At 43.7% G+C, this 26569-nt stretch overlaps 3 protein-coding genes across 3 annotated transcripts; 2 read left to right on the plus strand and 1 right to left on the minus strand.

Moving 5' to 3' along the window:
• Nucleotides 1-5343: 5343 nt before the first annotated feature.
• Nucleotides 5344-5988, plus strand: LOC121567926 (claudin-4-like). The gene has a single exon (XM_041878314.1). The coding sequence runs from the start codon at nt 5344-5346 to the stop codon at nt 5986-5988; it is 645 nt and encodes a 214-aa protein (XP_041734248.1).
• A 4559-nt stretch (nt 5989-10547) lies between these two features.
• On the plus strand, nt 10548-11939 carry LOC121568377 (claudin-4-like). Its single transcript, XM_041878924.2, has one exon. It carries the CDS (start codon nt 10889-10891, stop codon nt 11570-11572), a length of 684 nt encoding a protein of 227 aa, XP_041734858.1. The 5' UTR covers nt 10548-10888; the 3' UTR covers nt 11573-11939.
• Nucleotides 11940-13757: 1818 nt separating this feature from the next.
• Nucleotides 13758-17488, minus strand: LOC121567928 (ribosome maturation protein SBDS-like). Its single transcript, XM_041878316.2, has 5 exons — nt 17239-17488; nt 16405-16534; nt 16062-16262; nt 15311-15475; nt 13758-14909 (listed from the first exon to the last, which is right to left on the minus strand). Exons 1-5 carry the CDS (start codon nt 17364-17366, stop codon nt 14781-14783), a joined length of 753 nt encoding a protein of 250 aa, XP_041734250.1. The 5' UTR covers nt 17367-17488; the 3' UTR covers nt 13758-14780.
• Between the last annotated feature and the right edge of the window lie 9081 nt (nt 17489-26569).

Genomic DNA, 26569 nt, shown 5'->3' on the forward strand with positions numbered 1-26569 from the left:
GGCCTGGTGCACTTCACAAAATAGATGGCATCATGAGGAAGGAAAATTATGTGGATATATTGAAGCAACATCTCAAGACATCAGTCAGCTTGGTCGCAAATGGGTCTTTCAAATGGACAATGACCCCAAGCATACTTCCAAAGTTGTGGCAAAATGGCTTAAGGACAACAAAGTCAAGGTCTTGGAATGGCCATCACAAAGCCCTGACCTCAATCCTATAGAAAATGTGTTGGCAGAACTGAAAAAGCGTGTGCGAGCAAGGAGGCCTACAAACCTGACTCAGTTACATCAGCTCTGTCAGGAGGAATGGGCCAAAATTCACCCAACTTATTGTGGAAACCTTGTGGAAGGCTACCCGAAACGTTTGACCCAAGTTAAACAATTTAACGGCAACGGTACCAAATACTAATTGAGTGTATGTAAACTTCTGACCCACTGGGAATGTGATGAAAGAAATAAAAGCTGAAATAAATCATTCTCTCTACTATTATTTCGACATTTTACATTCCTAAAATAAAGTGGTGATCCTAACTGACCTAAGACAGGGAATGTTTACTAGGATTAAATGTCAGGAATTGTGAAAAATTGAGTTTAAATGTATTTGGCTAAGGTGTATGTAAATTTCCGACTTCAACTGTATATGGACGGACAGTGGAATATGAAGGAAAAGGTTCCAGTGGAAGGATGTTGTATGCACAGACAGTGTACTATGAAGGAAAATATGCACACGTTTTTGATTGCTTAGCCAGGGAAACACTACACTCTTAGAAAAAAGGGTTCCAAAACGGTTATTCAGCTGTCCCCATATGATAACCTTTTTCGGTTCCCTCTATTGAAAGGGTTCTACATAGAACTCAAAATGGTTCTACCTGCAACGAAAAAGGGTTCTCCTATGGGGATAGCCAAAGAGCCCTTTTAGGTTCTAGATAGCACGTTTCTTTGTAAGAGTGTATGAGTGTATTTACATGCCACTGTTTAGATATATGTACACTACCGTTCAAAAGTTTGGGGTCACTTAGAAATGTCCTTGTTTTCCATGAAAACATACATGAAATGAGTTTGAATAGGAAATATAGCATAATGCATAGGAAATGTAGTCATTGACAAGGTTAGAAATAATGATTTTTAATAGAAATAATAATTGTGTCCTTCAAACTTTGCTTTCGTCAAAGAATCCTTCATTTGCAGCAATTACAGCCTTGCAGACCCTTGGCATTCTAGTTGTCAATTTGTTGAGGTAATCTGAAGAGATTTCACCCCATGCTTCCTGAAACACCTCCCACAAGTTGAATTGGCTTGATGGGCACTTACGTACCATACGGTCAAGCTGCTCCCACAACAGCTCAATAGGGTTGAGATCCGATGACTGTGCTGGCCACTCCATTATAGACAGAATACCAGCTGACCGCTTCTTCCCTAAATAGTTATTGCATAGTTTGGAGCTGTGCTTTGGGTCCTTGTCCTGTTGTAGGAGGAAATTGGCTCCAATCAAGTGCCATCCACAGGGTATGGCAAGATCCCTTTTACCCTGTACAAATCTCCCACTTTACCACCACCAAAGCACCCCCAGACCATCACAATGCCTCCACCATGCTTGACAGATGACATCAAGCACTCCTCCAGCATCTTTTCATTTCGCCTGAGCCTCACAAATGTTCATCTTTGTGATCCGAACACCTCAAACTTCGATTTGTCTGTCCATAACACTTTTTTCCAATCTTCCTCTGTCCAGTGTTTGTGTTCTTTTGCCCATCTTAATATTTTATTTTTATTGGCCAGTCTGAGATATAGCTTTTTCTTTGCAACTCTGCCTAGAAGGTCAGCATCCTGGAGTCACCTCTTCACTGTTGACGTTGAGACTGGTGTTTTGCGAGTACTATTTAATGAAGCTGCCAGTTGAGGACCTGTGAGGTGTCGGTTTCTCAAACTAGACACTCTAATGTATTTGTCCTCTTGCTCAGTTGTGCACCGGGACCTCCCACTCCTCTTTCTATTGTGGTTAGAGCCCGTTTGCGCTGTTCTGTGAAGGGAGTAGTACACAGCGTTGTATGAGAACTTTAGTTTCTTGGCAATTTCTCGCATGGAATAGCCTTCATTTCTCAGAACAAGAATAGACTGACGAGTTTCAGAAGAAAGTTATTTGTTTCTGGCCATTTTGATTCTGTAATCGAACCCACAATTGCTGATGCTCCAGATACTCAACTAGTCTCAAGAAGGCCAGTTGTATTGCTTCTTTAATCAGCACAACCATTTTCAGCTGTGCTAACATAATTGCAAAAGGGTTTTCTAATGATCAATTAGCCTTTTAAAATGATAAACTTGGATTAGCAAACACAACGTGCCATTAGAACATAGGACTGATGGTTGCTGATAATGGGCCTCTGTACGCCTATGTAGATTTTCCATTAAAAATTGTTTCCAGCTACAATAGCCATTTACAACATTAACAATGTCTACACTGTATTTCTGATCAATTTGATGTTATTTTAATGGACAATTTTTTTTATTTTCTTTCGAAAACAAGGACATTTCTAAGTGACCCCAAACTTTTGAACGGTAGTGTAAATGTTATTTGTTTCTCAAAGTATTGCATGGCAATGTAATTTTCAACCATTTAAAGGAAGTTGATTTTACAGTCCACTGTTGCAAATTATATTAGTCAGCACCTATTAATAGTGTTGTATGGTCTCTTTTATTACATGACACTATCTTTTCATATTTCAGGTGTGTGTGTTGATTCAGTTCTCCCACTGATGTTCTTGTTTTCCATATGCATTCATCATGATCATAAAATACTGTCTGTGAGGTTAAAACAGAACACTGAGAAAACCTGTTTGACAGGAACTGGTGTCAGAGAACTCCACCCAGGCTTCAAACTCAATGACTACATCACTTCAATGTGTTTTTCGACCAACATATACAATTACAAGGCCTCCAGACATTGGGTTGACATTTACATTTACATTTACATTTACGTCATTTAGCAGACGCTCTTATCCAGAGCGACTTACAAATTGGTGCATTCACCTTATAGCCAGTAGTACAACCACTTTACAATGTTTTTTTTTTTGTTTGACTGTATGTCTATTGTGACAGTTATTATTGTAAAGGGGCAATCAATCCACTCTTAACGTCTAAATCAATAAAATAATCAATTATGGTTGAGTTTATAAAAAGACTGGAGTGAGTTGAGTCAGTTCACACTAAGCTGTGAGAAAGCAGTGTTATGTTCCCATGCTATCAGATCTGTCGATCAGGGAGAGAGAGGGGCTCGAGTTACGCCGTTCTCATGCAGAAAAATACAATCCCTTCCTTTAGTTATTTGTCTAATTTGTCTCACCAGTAAATTCTCTTAGCCTTAGGTGTTTTTGTTATCGTGTTATTAAGATAAACTTTTACATCAACTCATTGATTGTCACATTATATTTAGTAGTGTTACAGAAAGACTGTCCATTAATATTCAGTAAGATTGAATGATCAAATCATCCTCATATTCCGCCCAGTATCAACTTTAGCATAATTGTTTCACTCAGAATGACTGTTTCACTGTTTCTTGTTCTCTTTCTATTATATTCAAAGAAACCTGCAATATAGTGCAACACCTCAGTCATGTCCCTCCATCAAATACACTGATGACACACTACTGCTTCCTAGTGGTATATCATTATGCCCTTTCTCAGCACAGTTCTATTACGACAAATGATGAAGAAACTGTCTACCCCCCACATGACAAAAACTATGACAAACCTCCTAACAATGCCACCTACCATTGTAAACATCCTGTGACGTTTATCTAATAGGAACATAGATGGGAAACGCTGCTCAGAGTCACGGAAATGAATACATTTAATTTGTTTTGTATATCACTTTATTTAGTAAAGTCAAACTCATGTCAAGTTAACGAGATATATCACATCTCAATGTTGTGCTGACTGAATCACTGACCTTGTATAGTCCATTGCAGGCACACTGTTGCATAATTAAATCTGGCAATTCACTATTTAAACCATTCTGGTTTAGTAGATCTTCAATGTATTTTTAGCAGCGAAGTGAGAAGCAAAGCGTGGTAACTGTGAGTGGCTAGAGGAGAAAATTGTAAACAGAACATACTGTAGCAAATCTATCTCCATATAATCATTATGGTAGTACCCCAACTTCCACTGTAAAATAGATTATCCACTACTGGAGTTTTCATGTGAAGTGGCAAAGATACTTCATAAAAGGTTATCTATCAATGGAGCATCCCTCCCTTCATGTCCAATATGGAACAACCCCTTGTTTACTGCAGTTGGCAAGACACAGAACCTGGCAACTCCAAAACATCATTTAGACGGGGCAGGATATAAGGGTGAGAGATACAGTATCATTCCACTGAAAGAGTTTCTAGCAGAATTTGGCCTGAATGATATGGCATTTATACCCTATTTGCAGCTCAAATCAATTTTTTAATGAATTTCCTAAAAGGGATCTAAAAGTGTGATAAGCAACAAACTGAGGGGTGCTGCTAATGGGAAAGGAACAGTTTCCGCATTATACAAGCTGATTGGCCACTCCTCCCCAAACAGCAACATCCCTACTCAGTTACGTTGGGAAGAGGACTTGGGCATATCTCTCACCGCAGCACAGTGGGATGCAATATGGAAAAACACAACATCGATATCCAACTGTGTAAGGTATACAATTATTCAAACGAAGGTCTTGCACAGGGATTATATCACACCTCATAGGTTGAAAAATATGGATCAAAGCCTTTCATATTTGTGTTGGCATGGCTGTGGTGAGGTTGGTACACCAATGCATCTGTTCTGGAAATGTCCAGCCATCAAAAGATTTTGGACTGAGGTAGATATGTTGCTGGAATTCTTTATGTATGTATCCCACTTTGTCCTGTAGTGTGCCTGTTAGGAAGTACTGTACGGTGGACAATGTCCAACTTAGAACCACGCAATGCATCATTGCTTTGGCCTTCCTTTCAGTCAAACAGACAATATTTTTAAATTGGAAAGTGCATAAACTGCAGTGCTTCAGCATGGACAATTGGTTAAGGGAATTCATGTACTTATTGACCTCCCCCCCCGCAGGCTTGACTTCTGCCAGGTCACAGTATGAAAATGCATGGACTCAGTACTGTAAGTTGATTTAGATAAGAGTGTCTACTAAATGACCAAAACTTTTCCGTTGTTGTCTTTGTAAATGGAAATTAAAAAAGTATAAATAGAAAAAAATATGTGTGGTATGAACCAGCCATGAATGAGCAAACAGCCATGTTGAGCATATTGTTAATACTTATTTTCCCTTTGTTTCATCCCCAGTTCTGGGCAAACTGTAGCGCCCCCCCCCCCCATGGCTGTGGAGGAGCTGGGCATCACCCTGTCCATGGTGGGCCTGGCAGGCACCATCTTGATCTGCGCCCTGCCCATGTGGAAGGTCACAGCGTTCATTGGCACCCACCTGGTGGTCATGCAGGTGTTCTGGGAGGGCCTGTGGATGACCTGTGTGTCTGAAACCACGGGACAGATGCAGTGTAAGATCTACGACGCTCTTCTAGACCTGTCCCCTGACCTCCAGGCGGCCAGGGGCCTCATCGTCATCAGCATGGTACTGGGCTGCCTGGCGTTCCTCGTCTTCCTCCTGGGGGCTAGGTGCACCAACTGCCTGAGCAATCCCAGGGTCAAAGCCTGCGTGGTGCAGGCCGCAGGGGTCACCTTCGCCCTGGCTGGGTTAAGCACCATAGTGGCTGTGTCCTGGACGGCCCAGTCCATCATTAGGGACTTCTATAACCCGCGGGTCCCTGAGATGCTGAAGAAGGAGATGGGGGCGGCCATCTATGTGGGCTGGGTGACCTCTGGGTTCCTGTTCTGTGGAGGAGGGGTGCTGTGTACCAGCTGTCCTCCAGGGGGGAGAGAGGGCAGGCATGGATCCAGCAGTAGGTACACCCTGGCTAGGACGCCCACTCACAGCAGCTACGCCATAAAGAACTATGTGTGAGGGGGGAGTGCTTTATTTGCCTGTTAACTTCAGGCAAATAGAGTTGGCAGTTGTTGGCACTCTGAAGAGACATGTCACAGCATGTTTTTCCATGAGAACATTGTAATTGTGTACATTGTAGGTCTGGTCATGCAGTCTATTGTCTGACTTTGATACATTTAGAATTGCCCTGGAACGATTAATTTTTTATTTTATTTCACCTTTATTTAACCAGGTAAGCCAGTTGGGAACATGTTCTTATTTCCAACTGCGACCTGGCCAAGATAAAGCAAAGCAGTGCGATAAAAACAACAACAACACAGAGTTACATATGGGATAAACAGAAACGTACAGTCAATAACACAATAGAAAAATAGAAAATCTATATACAGTGTGTGCAAATGAAGTAAGTTATGGAGGTAAGGCAATAAATAGGCCATAGTGCAAAATAATTCCAACTATTTTATAGCTTTGGTGGAAGTTATTAAAAATAAGATCATGTTAATTAATTCTTGTTACAAAATAAGTCTGACTTAGGTACTTGTAGCTATTCAAATGTTCACTATCACCATGAAAGATGTTTGCTGAGGAAATATCTGTTATTGAAAGATAATCACTGAAAATCAATAGGTTACTGTTATTGACAGTACAAGTACATCCACTGAATGAACCAGATTGTTTTTACATCCCTGTGTTGTATTTTACATCTTATTCAACTGTGGTTATTACTTGTAATGTGTTTTGTAACAATGTTTATCACAGTTTATTTTGTGACTAGAATCTGCATGCTGTCACGATCGTCTGAAGGAGGAGACCAATGCGCAGCGTTGCGAGTGGACATGATGACTTTATTAACTTAAAGCAACCACGAAGAAAACAACAAATGACGATCCGTGAAGTTCTATACTGAATACTACTAACAGCAACAAAGAAACAATAACCCACAAAACAAAGGAGAAAACACACAGAATATATATGGCTCCCAATCAGAGATAACGAGCCGACAGCTGACACTCGTTACCTCCGATTGGGAGTCATCGACCAATCACCACATGACACAAACAAACTGAAACTCACCCATCCCCAACACCACCAAATGAAATACACCCAAACACAAGAAAATGAACAACCCTGGCTCAATATAAACGTCCATAGAGCCAGAGTGTTACAGTACCCCCCCCTAAAGGTGCGAACTCCGGGCGCACCAACATCAGGACTAGGGGAGGGTCTGGGTGGGCGTCTGTCCATGGTGGCGGCTCTGGCCCCGGTCGTGATCCCCACCCCACCACAGTCACAACCTGCTTCGGTAGCCTCCTCCCAATGACCACCCTCCACCTAACCCCACCTGGACTAAGGGGCAACCCCGGACTAAGGGGCAGCATCGGCCTAAGGGGCAGCACCGGGATAAGGGGCAGCACCGGGATAAGGGGCAGCACCGGGCTAAGGGACAGCACCGGACTAAGGGGCAGCACCGGACTACGGGGCAGTACCGGACTAAAGGGCAGTACAGGACTAAGGGGCAGCACCGGGCTAAGGGGCAGTACCGGACTACGGGGCAGCACCGGGCTAAGGGGCGGCACCGGACTCAGGGGCAGCACCGGACTAAGGGGCAGCACCTGACTAGATGGCGGATCCTGGCTGGCTGGCTCCGGCGGATCCTGGCGGGACGGCTCTGGCGGATCCTGGCGGGACGGCTCTGGCGGATCCTGGCGGGACGGCTCTGGCGGATCCTGGCGGGACGGCTCTGGCGGATCACGGCTGGACGGCTCTGGCGGATCCCGGCTGGACGGCTCTGGCGGATCCCGGCTGGACGGCTCTGGCGGATCTCGGCTGGACGGCTCTGGCGGATCCCGGCTGGACGGCTCTGGCGGATCTCGGCTGGACGGCTCTGGCGGATCCCGGCTGGACGGCTCTGGCGGATCCCGGCTGGACGGCTCTGGCGGATCCCGGCTGGACGGCTCTGGCGGATCCCGGCTGGACGGCTCTGGCGGATCCCGGCTGGACGGCTCTGGCGGATCCCGGCTGGACGGCACTGGCGGATCCCGGCTGGGCGGCTCTGGCGGATCCCGGCTGGACGGCTCTGGCGGATCTCGGCTGGACGGCTCTGGCGGATCCCGGCTGGACGGCTCTGGCGGATCTCGGCTGGACGGCTCTGGCGGATCCCGGCTGGACGGCTCTGGCGGATCTCGGCTGGACGGCTCTGGCGGATCCTGTCTGGCGGAAGGCTCTGGCTGATCCTGTCTGGCGGAAGGCTCTGGCTGATCCTGTCTGGCGGAAGGCTCTGGCTGATCCTGTCTGGCGGAAGGCTCTGGCTGATCCTGTCTGGCGGAAGGCTCTGGCTGATCCTGTCTGGCGGAAGGCTCTGGCGGATCCTGGCTCGACGGCTCTGGCGAATCCTGGCTGGATGACGGATCTGGCTGCTCATGGCTGGCTGACGGATCTGGCTGCTCATGGCTGGCTGACGGATCTGGCTGCTCGTGGCTGGCTGACGGATCTGGCTGCTCGCGGCTGGCTGACGGATCTGGCTGCTCGTGGCTGGCTGACGGATCTGGCTGCTCGTGGCTGGCTGACGGATCTGGCTGCTCACGGCTGGCTGGCGGATCTGGCTGCTCATGGCTGGCTGACGGATCTGGCTGCTCATGGCTGGCTGACGGATCTGGCTGCTCATGGCTGGCTGACGGATCTGGCTGCTCATGGCTAGCTGACGGATCTGGCTGCTCGTGGCTGGCTGACGGATCTGGCTGCTCATGGCTGGCTGACGGATCTGGTTGCTCATGGCTGGCTGACGGGTCTGGCTGCTGCATGGCTGGCTGACGGATCTGGCTGCTCATGGCTGGCTGACGGATCTGGCTGCTCATGGCTGGCTGACGGATCTGGCTGCTCATGGCTAGCTGACGGATCTGGCTGCTCATGGCTGGCTGACGGATCTGGCTGCTCATGGCTGGCTGACGGATCTGGCTGCTCATGGCTGGCTGGACGGGTCTGGCTGCTCTGGCTGGCTGACGGATCTGGCTGCTCATGGCTGGCTAACGGGTCTGGCTGCTCATGGCTGGCTGATGGTGCTGGCTGGGCGGCTAGCGGTGGAGGCGGACCCCAGCCTCGGATTGCAGTCATCACCTCCAGCAGGACGGCTCCCATCCGCATGAGCCGCTCCTGCCGAGTCACGAACCCGAGCCTCCAGTCCAGCATAGGCTGCGTCGGCTCCTGCTGATTCCATAGCAGGTGTATGATTCTGTCTGGCGGACGGCTCTGAAGGCTCATGGCAGACGGACGGCTTTGCAGGCTCAGTACAGACGGGCGGCTTATGCAGCGCTTGGCAGACGGGCAGTTCAGACGCCCTAGGGCAGACGGCAGACTCTGGCCGGCTGGCGACGCACATCGTGGACCTGGTGCGTGGAGTAGGAACAGACCGGTCCGTACCGGGAACACCCACCACTGGCCTTAACTGGGGATCAAGAACGGACCGGACCAGACTGGGAACACACTTCAGTCTCTCATGCCGTGCCACAACAACTTCCCTCCCTCTACTCGCCAATGGCTCCCGTAATCCGATAGCCTTCTCTCCAGCTCTACCTGTGGCAGCCTCCTGCTGCCCAGGCGCCTAAAGCCATGTGCCCCCCCAAAAAATTTTTTGGGGAGTAACCACGGGCTTCCAGCCTCGACTCCGCGCTTCCTCTTCATACCACCTCCTCTCGGCTGCAGCTGCCTCCAGCTCTTCACGAGGGCGGTGATATTCCTCCTCATACCACCTCCTCTCGGCTGCAGCTGCCTCCAGCTCTTCACGAGGGCAGTGATATTCCTCCGGTTGTGCCCAAGGACCCTTTCCAGCCCGAATCTCCTCCCATGTCCAAAAATCCTTAGGAGGCGTCCATAAATCCTGCGTAGGTAGGTCCTGTTGCCGCTTGTTACGCCGCTTGGTCCTCTTTAGGTGGGTTATTCTGTCACGATCGTCTGAAGGAGGAGACCAATGCGCAGCGTTGCGAGTGGACATGATGACTTTATTAACTTAAAGCAACCACGAAGAAAACAACAAATGACGATCCGTGAAGTTCTATACTGAATACTACTAACAGCAACAAAGAAACAATAACCCACAAAACAAAGGAGAAAACACACAGAATATATATGGCTCCCAATCAGAGATAACGAGCCGACAGCTGACACTCGTTACCTCCGATTGGGAGTCATCGACCAATCACCACATGACACAAACAAACTGAAACTCACCCATACCCAACACCACCAAATGAAATACACCCAAACACAAGAAAATGAACAACCCTGGCTCAATATAAACGTCCATAGAGCCAGAGTGTTACACATGCAAAGAAAATAGATTTTAGAGGGCAACAAAGCATGTTATTTGATTGATTTGCGATTTGATCCGAATATAAATAAACATTTTGATTCTAAATTACTTTTATTGCATCTCTTTTATTTATCTTATTGGAAAAAGTGTATCAAAACTGATTAGAAGGGAGAACATCGAGCATTCAGAATTAAGTGTGAAAGACTAGATGCTGTACATGGTGAGGCACACAAGGCTTATTTCACAATTACATTTTCCTACAAGACCACAAAGTCAGAGGCTGAAGTCAACAGAAGACACAGTGGCATCTTTGTTTTAGTGGCTGTGGCGAAACTGAAAAATAGGGATTGTTGTGAAACCATGGCACAGTAAACAGAAGGAATCCCCTTTATTCCCCAGCTGTAGAGCTGCACTGCTGCCCCACGCCCTTTTCTTTTCAGGAATCCGGAAGGAGCGCTTTCACATCACACAGGCTAGACACACACAGGCACAAACACGCTCACAGGCAGGCACACACACACAGGCACACATACACCCCACCCTGCTGTGCCTGCAGCTGGTTAAACCCTGCTGTTAGGCCTCTTCCTGTGAGGAGCTAAGCTCAGCTCAGTCATGAAGAGGCAGTTGGAGTTAGCGGCGTTGGGCCTGGGCATTATAGGCTGGCTGTGCGCCATCCTCACCCGCTGTCTGCCCCTGTGGAAAGTCAGCGGCACTCTGGACAACTCCACAGCCACGCTGCCGGCATACTGGGACGGGGTGTGGCTGGAATGGGACTACTGGGACCTCAACCATGACGGTAGCCTCCACTGCTCCTTCTACCAGTCTTTGTTATCCCTCTCTGGAAACTTCCAAACATGGAGAGGCTTGATCATGGCTTCTATAGCTGCTGGAGGTTTTGCTGTGCTCATCAGTATCATTGGAGAGGTGTGGTTTCCGAAGAGGAATCAGGTGAAAGTTGTCTCCGGTGTGTTGTTTGTGCTGTCTGGAATACTGCTGCTTGTCCCTGTTGCTTGGACCTGCCACCACACTAACGAGCCACTGGAGGGTGCTGTGGTGCTGAGGAGAGACTGGGGACCTGCTCTGTACATAGGATGGATCTCCTTCTCTCTGATGTTAGTAGTGGGAGGGTTTCGCAGTACCAGATGCCCCACGTTCCAGCAACAGGAGGAGTCAGAAAGAGGGGGTTACCCTCCAGGTTATCCTGGGGTGGAGCAGGAGCCAACCAACCCCCTGGATACTATCCACAGGACTGCTTTTAGACACAGCCAGTATGCTCGGGAAACAACACAGCCTTAATGAGAAGATGCAATCACTGAGGGCCTTGAGTGAGGAACCTTCCACCTATGAACTATTCTTCTGTGAAATCCTACCTAAATTGCATATGTATTAGGTATGAATGGATTTCTAGGTACTATAGTAAATGTTAGAAGTCATTATCCTACTGCAATGAAGCACTTTGAAAGATGTTGAAGAATTTATGATAAGGGTAAAGGAGTAGCACTAAACATGGAGAGTGAATTGCGCTTTCAACTGTAATAATTGGGTCTGAAATGTTGTCAATTTGCTTAATTTTTGTATTGCTGGTGAGGGTTAAGCATTAAAGTGTTACAGTGCCTTCAGAAAGTATTCACACCCCTTGACGTTTTCCACATTTTGTTGTGTTACAGCCTGAATATTTTTTAAAAATTACATTTAGATTGTGTGTCACTGGCCTACACACAATACCCCATAATGTCAAAGTGGAATTCTGTTTTTAGACATTTTTATAAATTAATAATAAATGAAAAGCTAAAATGTCTTGAGTCAATAAGTATTCAACCCCTTTGTTATGGCAAGCCTAAATAAGTTCAGGAGTAAAAATGTGCTTAACAAGTCACATAATAAGTTGCATGGACTCCCTCTGTGTGCAATAATAGTGTTTAACATGATTTTTTTATGATTACCTCATCTTTGTACCCCACACATACAATTATCTGTAAGGTCCCTCAGTCGAGCAGTGAATTTTAAACACAGATTAAACCACAAAGACCAGGGAGGTTTTCCAATGCCTCGCAAAGAAGGGCACTGAATGGTAGATTGGTAAAACATTTAAAAAGTAGACATTGAATATCCCTTTGAGCAAGGTGAAGTTATCAATACACCCAGTCACTACAAAGATACAGGCGTCCTTCCTAACTCAGTTGCCGGAGAGGAAGGGAACTGCTCAGGGATTTCACCATGAGGCCAATGGTAACTTTAAAACAGTTACAGAGCTGAATGGCTTTGATAGGAGAAAACGGAGGATGGATCAACAACATTGTAGTTACTCCACAACACTAACCTAAATGACCAAGTGAAAAGAAGGAAGCCTGTACAGAATAAAACTATTCCAAAACATGCATCCTGATTGCAATAAGGCACTAAAGTAAAACTGCTAAAAATGTGTCAAAGAAATGGACTTTATGTCCTGAATACAAAGCGTTATGTTTGGGGCAAATCCAACAACATATCACTGAGTACCACTCTTCATATTTTCAAGCATGTTGGTGGCTGCATCATGTTATGGATATATTTGTCATTGGCAAGGTCTAAGGAGTTGTTTTTTATAAAAAGAAACGGAATAGAGCTAAGCACAGGCAAAATCCTAGAGGAAAACCTGGTTCAGTCTGCTTTCCAACAGACACTGGGAGACAATTTGACCTTTCAGCAGGATAATAACCTAAAACGGAAAGCCAAGTATAATATAAATAATAATATGCCATTTAGCAGACGCTTTTATCCAAAGCGACTTACAGTCATGCGTGCATACATTTTTTTTTTTTTGTGTATGGGTGGTCCCGGGGATCGAACCCACTACCTTGGCGTTACAAGCGCCGTGCTCTACCAGCTGAGCTACAGAACAGAGGACCACTACAAGTATACTGTACACTGGAGTTGTTTACCAAGACGACATTGGATTTTCCTGAGTGGCCTAGTTACAGTTTAGTCTTAAATCAGCTTGAAAATCCATGGCAAGACTTGAAAATGGCTGTCTAGCAATGATTAACAACGAACTTCACAGAGCTTGAATAATCTTAATAATAATTAGAAAATAGTGTGCAATCCAGGTGTGCAAAGCTCTTAGAGACTTACCCAGAAAGACTCACAAGCTGTAATCGCTGCCAAAGGTGATTCTAACATGTATTGACTCAGGGGTGTGAATACTTAAATAAATGAGATATTTCTATTTAAATTTTCAATACATTTGCAAACATTTCTAAAAACATGTTTTCACTTTTCATTATGGGGTAATGTGTGTAGATAGGTGAGAAAAACGATCTACAAAATGTGGAATAAGTCAAAGGGTATGAATACTTTCTGAAGGCACTGTACAATTATGGTATGGTACAATTTCTGCTCTTGAATAATGTCAGTAACATAAATTCTTGATATTGTCACTTTACCTGCATAAACTTGGGATTAAATCACAAAATAATTAATAAAAACAATGAAATAGATGAAATAGATTATTACGTTTTTATTTGCAATTGTTTATAAGGAAAGACTCATTTAATTTTGAAAAATAACAAAAAATTAAGTGGTTAAATGAACTATTCATAATAAAATGACTTTTCAAACATGGTGAAATGGCACACTTGGTAAAATGAAAGGCAGGGTCAAAACCATATTAATTACTTGAGTAGAAGTTGACTCATAAAAATTACTTCATTCAATTATATAGAGCCATTTTCTGTTTATAAGCAAACGTCACATTCGAGTTGTGCACGTGCATGCTCGCAGCAAAAAGCCCTGTGGCAGATAGCTATACACCGATGTCGGGACCTTGACAAACTTAGCAGTGAGTGATGACCATGAAAACACAAGACTGATGGCTATAGCTATGTTCAACAAGTATATTATTCTTCTGGCTTTATCTATCTAGCTCCATTTGTGATATTTTTCTAGATAAATCAACCCTCCGATGACATCTGCGATGTTGTAGATGTTAACCATCGGATTCCACGTTTGTTAACTTGCACAAGCTGCATTTAACATCGCATGTTGTCCTATCCACTTCCATGTAAACAATCCCCTTTCATGCGCATGCAACTTTTCATGACACGGCCGGAAATGGGTCAATATAATGATTGAAAATGTTCTGTCAGTGTTTGTCAAAACTCATAATATGAAGTGAAAAACTGGTCAATACCTGACAAGACTCAAACTTGTTTTGTAAACTAAAGAAATACAGAGCATCTCAATATTTGAGCACAGGTTTCCACCAACCTCCGCGCTAAAGCATCATGCAACTTGCAAGAGGTTATAAATCCAGTAATCTCGGCACCCAGAAACAAATCAGCAGTCACGAGAGACTATACATCCAGTAGTTGTATTTAGGGCAGGAAAATATATATATTTAAATATACAGTCTGGAAATAAGAAGGGCTCCATTGGTATTAGAAATAGCGGTCTCTTTAATTATGGGTTTGCAGTTTGTGTGGCAAGATAGTGTATGTATGTAGTCCTATAGGGCTCTGTGTGAAGGCTATTCCAGCCTCTCGTCTCCCTCTTCCACATCCTTCAGACTGAGCACCTCCAGGGAACCTTTACCTTTCGTCTCACAGCGGATCAACTCATCTATCTCCCTGAAGCAGCCTGGGTCCACCAGACACACCTGGAGGATGGAGGGAGGGGGAGAGAAATATATATAGAGAGGGGGAGGGAGAGAGTTGTTGTTGTTGCATTACTTGAACTATTTACCACTCATAGCATATACAATGTATTACATATTCGTTTGGGTATCATGTCTAGATAAGATATAACCATTTCAGTTTAGAGCAGGGGTATCAAACTCATTCCGTGAAGGGCCTAGTGTCTGCAGATTTTTGGTTTTTTCTTTCAATTAAGAATCTAAACAACCAGGTGAGGGGAGCTCTTTACTAATTAGTGACCTCAATTAATCAATCAAGTACAAGGGAGGAGCGAAAACCCGCAGACACTCGGCCCTTCGTGGAATTAGTTTGACACATGTGCTTTACAGCCCCACAGTGTTGACCAGAGGGATCTGTCTCTCACCATCTCCAGCTGGTCGTCAAAGTCTTCACTTTCCACCACCTTGAGGAGGGGTTTGAGTTTCTCCTTCAGCCTCTTGCCGTCCTTGGCCGGCAGGACCAGCCTTAGCCTCATGTGAGCCCTCTGGATGTCTATGGAATCCTTCAGCTGCCTGATCACCTCCAGAGCCTAGGGACAAACAAACAGCCGTTAGATTCATTGGGCATTAGCATGACAAAGACTGTCATTAGTTGGTATGTACTGAAAGCCATCCATGTAAGTATCCTGGTTTATATAGCTAAACAACATACATGTTAAGAATGTTTAATATGAGAGATCAAACTCCTCACATTTGAAGGGAATAATGTATGGCTACATCTTGCCACTGCTTGTATAAGGGAAAGAGGTCTCATCTGGAAAAGTTCACATAGCCTTTTTGGAGAAAACAACATGTGACATCTAGACGTTGAGAGATAAGGGTGGTGTGGCCATGAAAGAAGTTAATAATTTACCCTAAGGGGAGTAACTGTATATTCAATGTAAGGATGACTATGCATTTGTATTTGGATAAAAGGAAAGCTTTGAGCCAAGGAGAGTAGATGTTCCATGGAGCACCTCGGCTTTGTTACATAATAATAAAGTCTAATTTTTGGATTCACAAGCTCCAGTTTCTTGAGAGAAATTTTTGAGTTGACTACTTTTGAGTCAAATATTTCTACCACAATGTCTAGGCTCCAGAGTGTACTGTAGCAACAACACTATGTCCCAGCCATACCTGCTGCTTGGTGCTCTTGTTGGCCTTGACAGAGTAGTGGATATCCTTCATGGCCCTCTCTATGAGGTTGACTGTGTATGGTCGCTTGGTCTCTGGGTTCACACACTTCTCCGCCACGATGGTCGCAATGTCTCTGAAACTCGTCTCCAACTGGCTCTGCCTCTCCTTGTCTGAAACCTGGAGTTCTCCTTTAGCTAAAATCTGACCGACAAAGAAAATACAAATACAGAATAGGCAAATCTAACAGCAATACAGAATAGGCAAATCTAACAGCAATACATAATGTTGAATGTGAGTTTAATATTAGTTACTGGTGTTAGTTTGTATTTGTCAATGTATTTACTTGTTTGCATATCTCTGTCAGGTCATCTGTTCCAAAGGCTTTTGACAGATCATCTTTCTTGGCAACCTGACCCTTAGAAACATTATTGAAAACAGAGCTGGTCTGCAACACTTCATCCAGGTCCTTCTCTCTGTGTAATTGGCAAATGGAAATGGTATGGAAATGTATTAAGCGTTTACATGGGGTTTTGCTATCACCGTTTCTTAATCCTGGTCCTGGGGATCCAAAGGGGTGCAATTTTTTTGCCCTAGCACTACACACCTGATTCCACTAATCAAAGGTTTGACGATGAGTTGGTTAGTGGAATCAGGTGAATAGTGCTAGGGCAAAAATAGAAGCACTGTGCTAGATGATGCTTTCAATACCTATAGTGATTGTAAGGCTAATCTCTACAACCTAAAACCAAATATTGTGTGAACTCTGACCAGCTACTGGATTTGGTTCTGAGGGAGGTCCCATTTTTTTTTATTCAAAAAATGCCAGGTGTAGGTGCTTCAAAGTCCAAAGAATCAGTGATGCAAAACACATGGCACCTAGACTGTTCCTCAAATCCCCATTATTCCACAGCCTCTCGGCCCTGGGTAAGAATATGATGCACGATACAAGGCCAGTGATAGGTCATGACTTGCTCCTCCGAAACAGCACATATTGTTTAAACATTATTTAGTTACATTCGGAGCTAATTAGAAATACATCAAAGATGAAAACATACTATCATTTGTCTGACATAATGGTAGTGTTTGCTATATGCCTCGGTGGGTATCAAACAGATAGATTTAGCTAGCTAGCTTCTTGCTGCTAGCTAGCTATCAGCTAAATTCCTTAAATACTCACGCTCCAGATCTCCAGCTCATCACTTTATTTTTGTAGCAGGCGATTTCAAATCGTTTTCCTCCCTTTTTCATCCTCACCACCGCCACATTTGTGAGTCGGATCTGGTTTGTTGGTGTAAATATGGACATATTTCTGCTTTACAAAACAGAGTAATCTGTCAGTAAGGCGATAAATTTCTTGCGGCGTTGGTGTGCTATGAGTTTCACAACAATTCCGCTGGACTGAAACACATACTAGGTACAAACGTTCCGACTTTTTGTTGGTCTCTAGTGGAAGCTGTTTTGTAATTCTTCTTCTTCAAGGTTTATTGGCAGACTACACTCATACGGTGTATTGCCGCCACCTACTGTATGGGGTTGTAAAGAATACCCCAAAAACAAAATGTTTTGAATGAAAAAATTCATACTAATTACCAAAAACTAAAAAACACTATCCAAATTCCCGATACTACACTGAATGTCAAACAAAAACAAAACTCCTTCAGTTGGATTTAAATGTCTATTCAGATCCCTACACAGACCTGTTTTGTAAAAAAAAATATATTTACATTTTATACGGTACGATAACGACTGCTACTATTAAAGAAAAATATGTTTACTTTTTATGTATTTGACAAACGAGATAAAATAACGCTTGTAAATGAATGGCGACTTCATAAATTCACTCTGGCTATCTACTCCAATTTCAGAGCACTCTCATCTGAGTGTGGCAGAGCGCAGAATAACTGATGAATTTACGAACGCTCAACGCCCGTTGAATATGGCTGGTGTCAGTAAATGTCGGCAAAAGAGGGTAATTCAATTGTTGCCAGCATCACAGTTAGTCACAAACACTCTAGATAACATGAAAACAGCCTAACCAGCCTTGCTAGGGGGAGTAAAATGGTCAGAGTGAGGTGTTCTTCATTTGTGTCTGGAAATAGCTAGCAAGTTAACCAACCTTGCTTGACTGCCATTGTGAGGTCAGAACGCTCGGATCAACCCTATTCCCCGGCCAGAGCGTCCAATGTGCGCTCTGAATGCTCCGAGAGCAAAACGCTCAGAAATTACCAATGGACAATCTGACAACGCTCTGAATTTACGAACACCCATGAGCACTCCAGAGTGAATTTACGAACACACCCTAAATTGCTCATGACGTTGTTCCTGTACCGGTGTATTTCAGTCAGAGAATATAAATAATAATAATAATAATATGCCATTTAGCAGACGCTTTTATCCAAAGCGATTTACAGTCATGCGTGCATACATATTTTTGTGTGTGTATGGGTGTTGGAAAGTAATGGAGGAGAGTAGTGTAAAACTATTGCTATGCCAATGAGATATCATAACATTTTATAAAATATAATCAGATTTTTATATAAGTGATACAATTAAATCTCAAATTCCCACAATTCATTTTGTTTCATCACGGTAACAATGTGGCTGCTTCCAGCTGCTGAACTTCGATGTTCCTTAAAACCTCTTGAGGATAGGACCCTTCATCTCAATTTCCGCCTAAAATGACACACCCAAATCTAACTGCCTGTAGCTCAGGACCTGAAGCAAGTGTCGCAAAAGTTTCAGACTGATACATTAAAGAATGAGAGGGCTACATAAGATTTTGTATGACGTCTCCGATGTGTTCATCACGAGTTTGCCCAAATGTGGCCGAATTGGTCAATTTATACATTTTCAAGTACATAACTATATAGAACATACAAAAATGCTATGGTAATAAAAAATTCAAAAGTTTACACACTCCCAGGAATGTCATCAAATCAAATCAAATTTTATTGGTTACATACACGTGTTTAGCAAATGTTATTGCGGGTGTAGTGAAATGCTTGTGTTTCTAGCTCTGACAGTGCAGTATATCTAACAAGTAATATCGAACAATTTCACAACATATACCAAATACACACAAATCTAAGTAAAGCAACAGAATTAAGAATATATAAATAAACATATGGACAAGCAATGTCAGTGGCATAGACTAAGATACAGTAGAACAGTATAGAATACAGTATATACATATGAGATGAGTAATGCAAGATATGTAAACAGCTTCTAATGTGCTAGTGAAGATTATTTAACAGTCTGATGGCCTTGAGATAGAAGCTGTTTTTCAGTCTCTCTGTCCCAGCTTTGATGCACCTGTACTGACCTCGCCTTCTGGATGATAGCGAGGTGAACAGGCAGTGGCTCGGGTGGTTGTTGTCCTTGATTATCTTTTTGGCCTTCCTGTGACATCGGGTGCTGTAGGTGTCCTGGAAGGCTGGTAGTTTGATGGATCATTAGCGCCCTACATAAAAAGGTACTAATGTCTACATAAAAGGTACTAACCTTCACACCTGTAGATGGCCGGGCCGGGGTGGGTGTGGAGCCAGAAACAGCAGAGGGGTCAGACTGGAGGAACCCGTTCCTACGTTTGAATGAGTTGTGGATGGAGGACTTGAAAGTGGTCTCTTTGGAGTTTGCTCTCAGAGGTCATCTGTCTCTACCACTATTAAGGATTATTTATTTTTTTAATCAATTACAACACAAGTTTATTATTACTTATTTTATTTAACCTTTATTTTAGCAGGGGATGAGCCCTGCATCAATACATCAAATACACAACACATATCTATAAACATATATATTATATAGAGTATGGGGAACACAATCACTATAATGGAATATGTGGACCAATAGGCAATAAGACCCTCAAAAACCACAGCCACAGCATGTCATAGCTAACATAACATACATATAGGCTACGCTAATACAGTGTATACCTCAGGTCTATATACACTGCTCAAAAAAATAAAGGGAACACTAAAATAACACATCCTAGATCTGAATGAATGAAATCATCTTATTAAATACTTTTTTCTTTACATAGTTGAATGTGCTGACAACAAAATCACACAAAAATGATCAATGGAAATCAAATTTATCAACCCATGGAGGTCTGGATTTGGAGTCACCCTCAAAATTAAAGTGGAAAACCACACTACAGGCTGATCCAACTTTGATGTAATGTCCTTAAAACAAGTCAAAATGAGGCTCAGTAGTATGTGTGGCCTCCACGTGCCTGTATGACCTCCCTACAACGCCTGGGCATGCTCCTGATGTGGTGGCGGATGGTCTCCTGAGGGATCTCCTCCCAGACCTGGACTAAAGCATCCGCCAACTCCTGGACAGTCTGTGGTGCAACGTGGCGTTGGTGGATGGAGCGAGACATGATGTCCCAGATGTGCTCAATTGGATTCAGGTCTGGGGAACGGGCGGGCCAGTCCATAGCATCAATGCCTTCCTCTTGCAGGAACTGCTGACACACTCCAGCCACATGAGGTCTAGCATTGTCTTGCATTAGGAGGAACCCAGGGCCAACCGCACCAGCATATGGTCTCACAAAGGGTCTGAGGATCTCATCTCGGTACCTAATGGCAGTCAGGCTACCTCTGGCGAGCACATGGAGGGCTGTGCGGCCCCCCAAAGAAATGCCACCCCACACCATGACTGACCCATCGCCAAACCGGTCATGCTGGAGGATGTTGCAGGCAGCAGAACGTTCTCCACGGCGTCTCCAGACTCTGTCACGTCTGTCACATGTGCTCAGTGTGAACCTGCTTTCATCTGTGAAGAGCACAGGACGCCAGTGGCGAATTTGCCAATCTTGGTGTTCTCTGGCAAATGCCAAACGTCCTGCACGGTGTTGGGCTGTAAGCACAACCCCCACCTGTGGACGTCGGGCCCTCATACCACCCTCATGTAGTCTGTTTCTGACCGTTTGAGCAGACACATGCACATGACACCTGCTGGAGGTCATTTTGCAGGGGTCTGGCAGTGCTCCTCCTGCTCCTCCTTGCACAAAGGCGGAGGTAGCAGTCCTGCTGCTGGGTTGTTGCCCTCCTACGGCCTCCTCCACGTCTCCTGATGTACTGGCCTGTCTCCTGGTAGCGCCTCCATGCTCTGGACACTACGCTGACAGACACAGCAAACCTTCTTGCCACAGCTCGCATTGATGTGCCATCCTGGATGAGCTGCACTACCTGAGCCACTTGTGTGGGTTGTAGACTCCGTCTCATGCTACCACTAGAGTGAAAGCACCGCCAGCATTCAAAAGTGACCAAAACATCAGCCAGGAAGCATAGTAACTGAGAAGTGGTCTGTGGTCACCACCTGCAAAACCAGTCCTTTATTGGGTGTGTCTTGCTAATTGCCTATAATTTCCACCTGTTGTCTATTCCATTTGCACAACAGCATGTGAAATTTATTGTCAATCAGTGTTGCTTCCTAAGTGGACAGTTTGATTTCACAGAAGTGTGATTGACTTGGAGTTACATTGTGTTGTTTAAGTGTTCCCTTTATTTTTTTGAGCAGTGTATTATATATATATCAATAGAAATCAAATAAAAATATCTCAAATTAATATGCAACCATTTAAACAACTGCATTAGCATGAGAAGCAAAAAAGGTATTTACTTACTGATCTAAAAGTATCTTCTTCCAAAAATCTTTTTTGCGTGCTGAACTCCTCATCCATTGTTCTGTGTCACTCTCCCGGTCAATTTCTGCAATAATCTCATCCCAATTTGTATACTTGGACTTAGATTTAGCTTATCCACTCTAAGTAGCCATGTTGTACTTTTTCAGTTATTAGAAAAGTGTGTAGAAGAAAGCGAACCGCTGCGTAACGTAAACATCCCTGCGTCCTGTTGATTTTCAATTGAGAATTAATCGTTTTACGCAGAGCTCCAGCATAACAGCCATTTGTCCTACAAAGAGCGATCACATACTCATGAAAGCCCAGCTCATTGGCTATCTACCTAGCTATGTTACAAAAGGAAAGGTGGTCATTGGACCAAGACACTGTCACTCAAGTTAACACTGCCCGTTTCATTGGTGCAAACAGTGCCTTGCAAAAGTATTCATCCCCCTTGTCGTTTTTCCTATTTTGTTGCAGTACAACCTGTAATTTAAATTTATTTTATTTGGATTTCATGTAATGGACATACACAAAATAGTCCAAATTGGTGAAGTGAAATGAAAAAAAGAACTTGTTTAAAAAAATTCAATAAATAAATAACGGAAAAGTGGTGCGTGCATATGTATTCACCCCCTTTGCTATGAAGCCCCTAAATAAGATATGGTGCAACCAATTCCCTTCAGAAGTCACATAATTAGTTAAATAAAGTCCACCTGTGTGCAATCTAAGTGTCACATGATCTGTCACATGATCTCAGTATATATACACCTGTTCTGAAAGGCTCCAGAGTCTGCAACACCACTAAGCAAGGGGCACCACCAAGCAAGCGAAACCATGAAGACCAAGGAGCTCTCCAAACAGGTCAGGGACAAAGTTGTGGAGAAGTACAGATCAGGGTTGGCTTATAAAAAAATATCCGAAACTTTGAACATCCCACGGAGCACCATTAAATCCATTATTACAAAATGGAAAGAATATGGCACCACAATAAACCTGCCAAGAGAGGGCCGCCCACCAAAACTCATGGACCAAGCAAGGAGGGCATTAATCAGAGAGGCAACAGAGACCAAAGATAACCCTGAAGGAGCTGCAAAGCTCCACAGCGGAGATTGGAGTATCTGTCCTTAGGACCACTTTAAGCCTTACACTCCACAGAGCTGGGCTTTACGGAAGAGCGGCCAGAAAAAAGCCATTGCTTGAAGAAAAAAATAAGCAAACACGTTTGGTGTTCACCAAAAGGCATGTGGGAGACTCCCCAAACATATGGAAGAAGGTACTCTGGTCAGATGAGACTAAAATTAAGCTTTTTGGCCATCAAGGAAAATGCTATGTCTGGCACAAACCCAACACCTCTCATCACCCCGAGAACACCATCCCCACAGTGAAGCTTGGTGGTGGCAGCATCATGCTGTGGGGATGTTTTTCATCGGCAGGGACTGGGAAACTGGTCAGAATTGAAGGAATGATGGATGGCGCTAAATACCGGGAAATTCTTGAGGGAAACCTGTTTCAGTCTTCCAGAGATTTGAGACTGGGACGGAGGTTCACCTTCCAGCAGGACAATGACTCTAAGCATACTGCTAAAGTAACACTCGAGTGGTTTAAGGGGAAACATTTAAATGTCTTGGAACGGCCTAGTCAAAGCTGAGACCTCAATCCAATTGAGAATCTGTGGTATGACTTAAAGATTGCTGTACACCAGCGGAACCCATCCAACTTGAAGGAGCTGGAGCAGTTTTGCCTTGAAGAATGGGCAAAAATCCAAGTGGCTAGATGTGTCAAGCTTATAGAGACACACCCCAAGAGACTTGCAGCTGTAATTGCTGCAAAAGGTGGCTCTACAAAGTATTGACTTTGGGGAGGGGGGGGGGGGGTGAATAGTTATGCACACTCAAGTTGTCAGTTTTTTAATCTCATTTCTTTTTGCATCTTCAAAGTGGTAAGCATGTTGTGTAAATCAAATTATACAACCCCCCCCCAAAATCAATTTTAATTCCAGGTTGTAAGGCAACAAAATAGGAAAGATGCCAAGGGGGGTGATTACTTTCGCAAGCCACTGTAATGATGGCTGACCTTCATGGGCTAATTGACGTGTTGCGTAGCCAATACGTAATGTAGAATGATGAAACAAGGTTTGGTTACCTTGAGTGTCTGAGGATTGCACAGAAACCGAACTTGACCTGGTGAGACAAGGTTTAGCGGATTAGATTTCATAAATTGTTTGTTGCAAATTGAAAGAGTCGGAATTCATGCGAAAAGATGTATACATCATGGATCGTGTTAGGATATAAAAATTGATTTTATCAAACAAAACTACGCTACATTTTATCTCTGGGACCCTCAGGATGACAAATCAGAGCAAGATTACTAAATGTGACTACATTATTTACCGTCAGAGGTGAATCATGTATCAAACCAGTTGCCTTGATAAAAGTGTTTTGTTGTTGTGCACTATCCTCAAACAATAGCATGGTATTCTTTCGCTGTAATAGCTACTGTAAATTGGACACTGGAGTTAGATTAACAATCATTTAAGCTTTCTGACCATATAAGACATGTCTATGTCCGGAAAGTTGGCTTTTGTTTACAACGCCATTCTAGTCAAATATCTTATATTGAACAGCAACTGTCCCAATTTCGGGACACTGATCCTGTTTAATTAAACACTTGTCAATATTTACATCGGTGATACAAAACATTGCACAGGAGACAGAAACGACAATGTTGCGGGGCTCAACTTTACTGCTTTTGGATTTGATAACCCATGTTTTTGGCGCTGATATTGATGGTGATTGAGAGTGTCGCAGAGAGATAACTGGGTATCTGAAAGTGAAAGATGAGATGAGGATAGTCCAGTCAGAGGATTTTTGATGTCATTGAAAGAATAACCTTGAGCCTGCTAGCAGCTGCTAGATTCTAATTCAAAAACAACTTTTGTGTCCTTTCTGAGATCTCTAGCTGATGTGTATGTATATTATGGAGATCCTAAAATTACTAGCGGGGCTATGTCATAAACCCTAAAAGTTACAGAATGGGTTGAAAATGACATCCATATTGGTCTGGGAGAAATCCAAACCAGTCTAATTGGAATGAATGGCAGTAGAGGCATTATCCTGATCATAATTATGCAGGAAAATAAAAGTAAGGCATGTGATATATCAGAAATTGTGTAATAGAATTATTGGCAAACTAAACTATTGTCATATAATTATAAATACAGTTTACACGTTATTTTTATTTTATTTTTTTTCACCTTTATTTAACCAGGTAAGCCAGTTGAGAACAAGTTCTCATTTACAACTGCGACCTGGCCAAGATAAAGCAAAGCAGTGTGATAAAAAACAACAACACAGAGTTACATATGGGGTAAACAAAACATAAAGTCAAAAATACAACAGAAAATATATATACAGTGTGTGCAAATGTAGCAAGTTATGGAGGTAAGGCAATAAATAGGCCATAGTGCAAAATAATTACAATTTAGTATTAACACTGGAATGATAGATGTGCAAGAGATTATGTGCAAATAGAGATACTGGGGTGCAAATGAGCAAAATAAATAACAATATGGGGATGAGGTAGTTGGGTGGGCTAATTTCAGATGGGCTGTGTACAGGTGCAGTGATCAGTAAGCTGCTCTGACAACTGATGCTTAAAGTTAGTGAGGGAGATAAGTGTCTCCAGCTTCAGAGATTTTTGCAGTTCGTTCCAGTCATTGGCAGCAGAGAACTGGAAGGAATGGCGGCCAAAGGAGGTGTTGGCTTTGGGGATGACCAGTGAGATATACCTGCTGGAGCGCATACTACGGGTGGGTGTTGCTATGGTGACCAATGAGCTAAGATAAGGCGGGATTTGCCTAGCAGTGATTTATAGATGACCTGGAGTTAGTGGGTTTGGCGACAAATATGTAGTGAGGACCAGCCAACAAGAGCGTACAGGTCACAGTGGTGGGTAGTATATGGGACTTTGGTAACAAAACGGATGGCACTGTGATAGACTACATCCAATTTGCTGAGTAGAGTGTTCAAGGCTATTTTGTAAATGACATCGCCAAAGTCAAGGATCGGTAGGATAGTCAGTTTAACGAGGGCATGTTTGGCAGCATGAGTGAAGGAGGCTTTGTTGCGAAATAGGAAGCTGATTCTAGATTTAACTTTGGATTGAAGATGCTTAATGTGAGTCTGGAAGGATAGTTTACAGTCTAACCAGACACCTAGGTATTTGTAGTTGTTCACATACTCTAGGTCAGACCCGCCGAGAGTAGTGATTCTAGTCGGGTGGGCGGGTGCCAGCAGCGTTCGATTGAAGAGCATGCATTTAGTTTTACTAGTGTTTCAAAGCAGTTGGAGGCTATGGAAGGAGTGTTGTATGGCATTGAAGCTCGTTTGGAGGTTTGTTAACACAGTGTCCAATGAAGGGCCAGATGTATACAAAATGGTGTCGTCTGCGTAGAGGTGGATCTGAGCGTCTCCAGCAGCAAGAGCGACATCATTGATATGCACAGAAAAAAGAGTCGACCCGAGAATTGAACCCTGTGGCACCCCCATAGAGACTGCCAATGGTCCAGACAACAGGACCTCCGATTTGACACATTTAACTCTATCTGAGAAGTAGTTGGTGAACCAGGCGAGGCAGTCATTTGAGAAACCAAGGCTATTTAGTCTGCCAATAAGAATGCGGTGGTTGACAGAGTCGAAAGCCTTGGCCAGGTCGATGAAGACGGCTGCGCAGTACTCTCTATTATCGATCGCAGTTATAATATCATTTAGGACCTTGAGCGTGGATGAGGTGCACCCATGACCAGCTCGGAAACCGGATTGCATAGCGGAGAAGGTATGGTGGGATTTGAAATGGTCGGTGATATGTTTGTTAACTT

The sequence above is a fragment of the Coregonus clupeaformis genome, chromosome 6 (genome assembly GCF_020615455.1).
Source record: "Coregonus clupeaformis isolate EN_2021a chromosome 6, ASM2061545v1, whole genome shotgun sequence".
NCBI classification, from domain to species: Eukaryota; Metazoa; Chordata; class Actinopteri; order Salmoniformes; family Salmonidae; genus Coregonus; species Coregonus clupeaformis.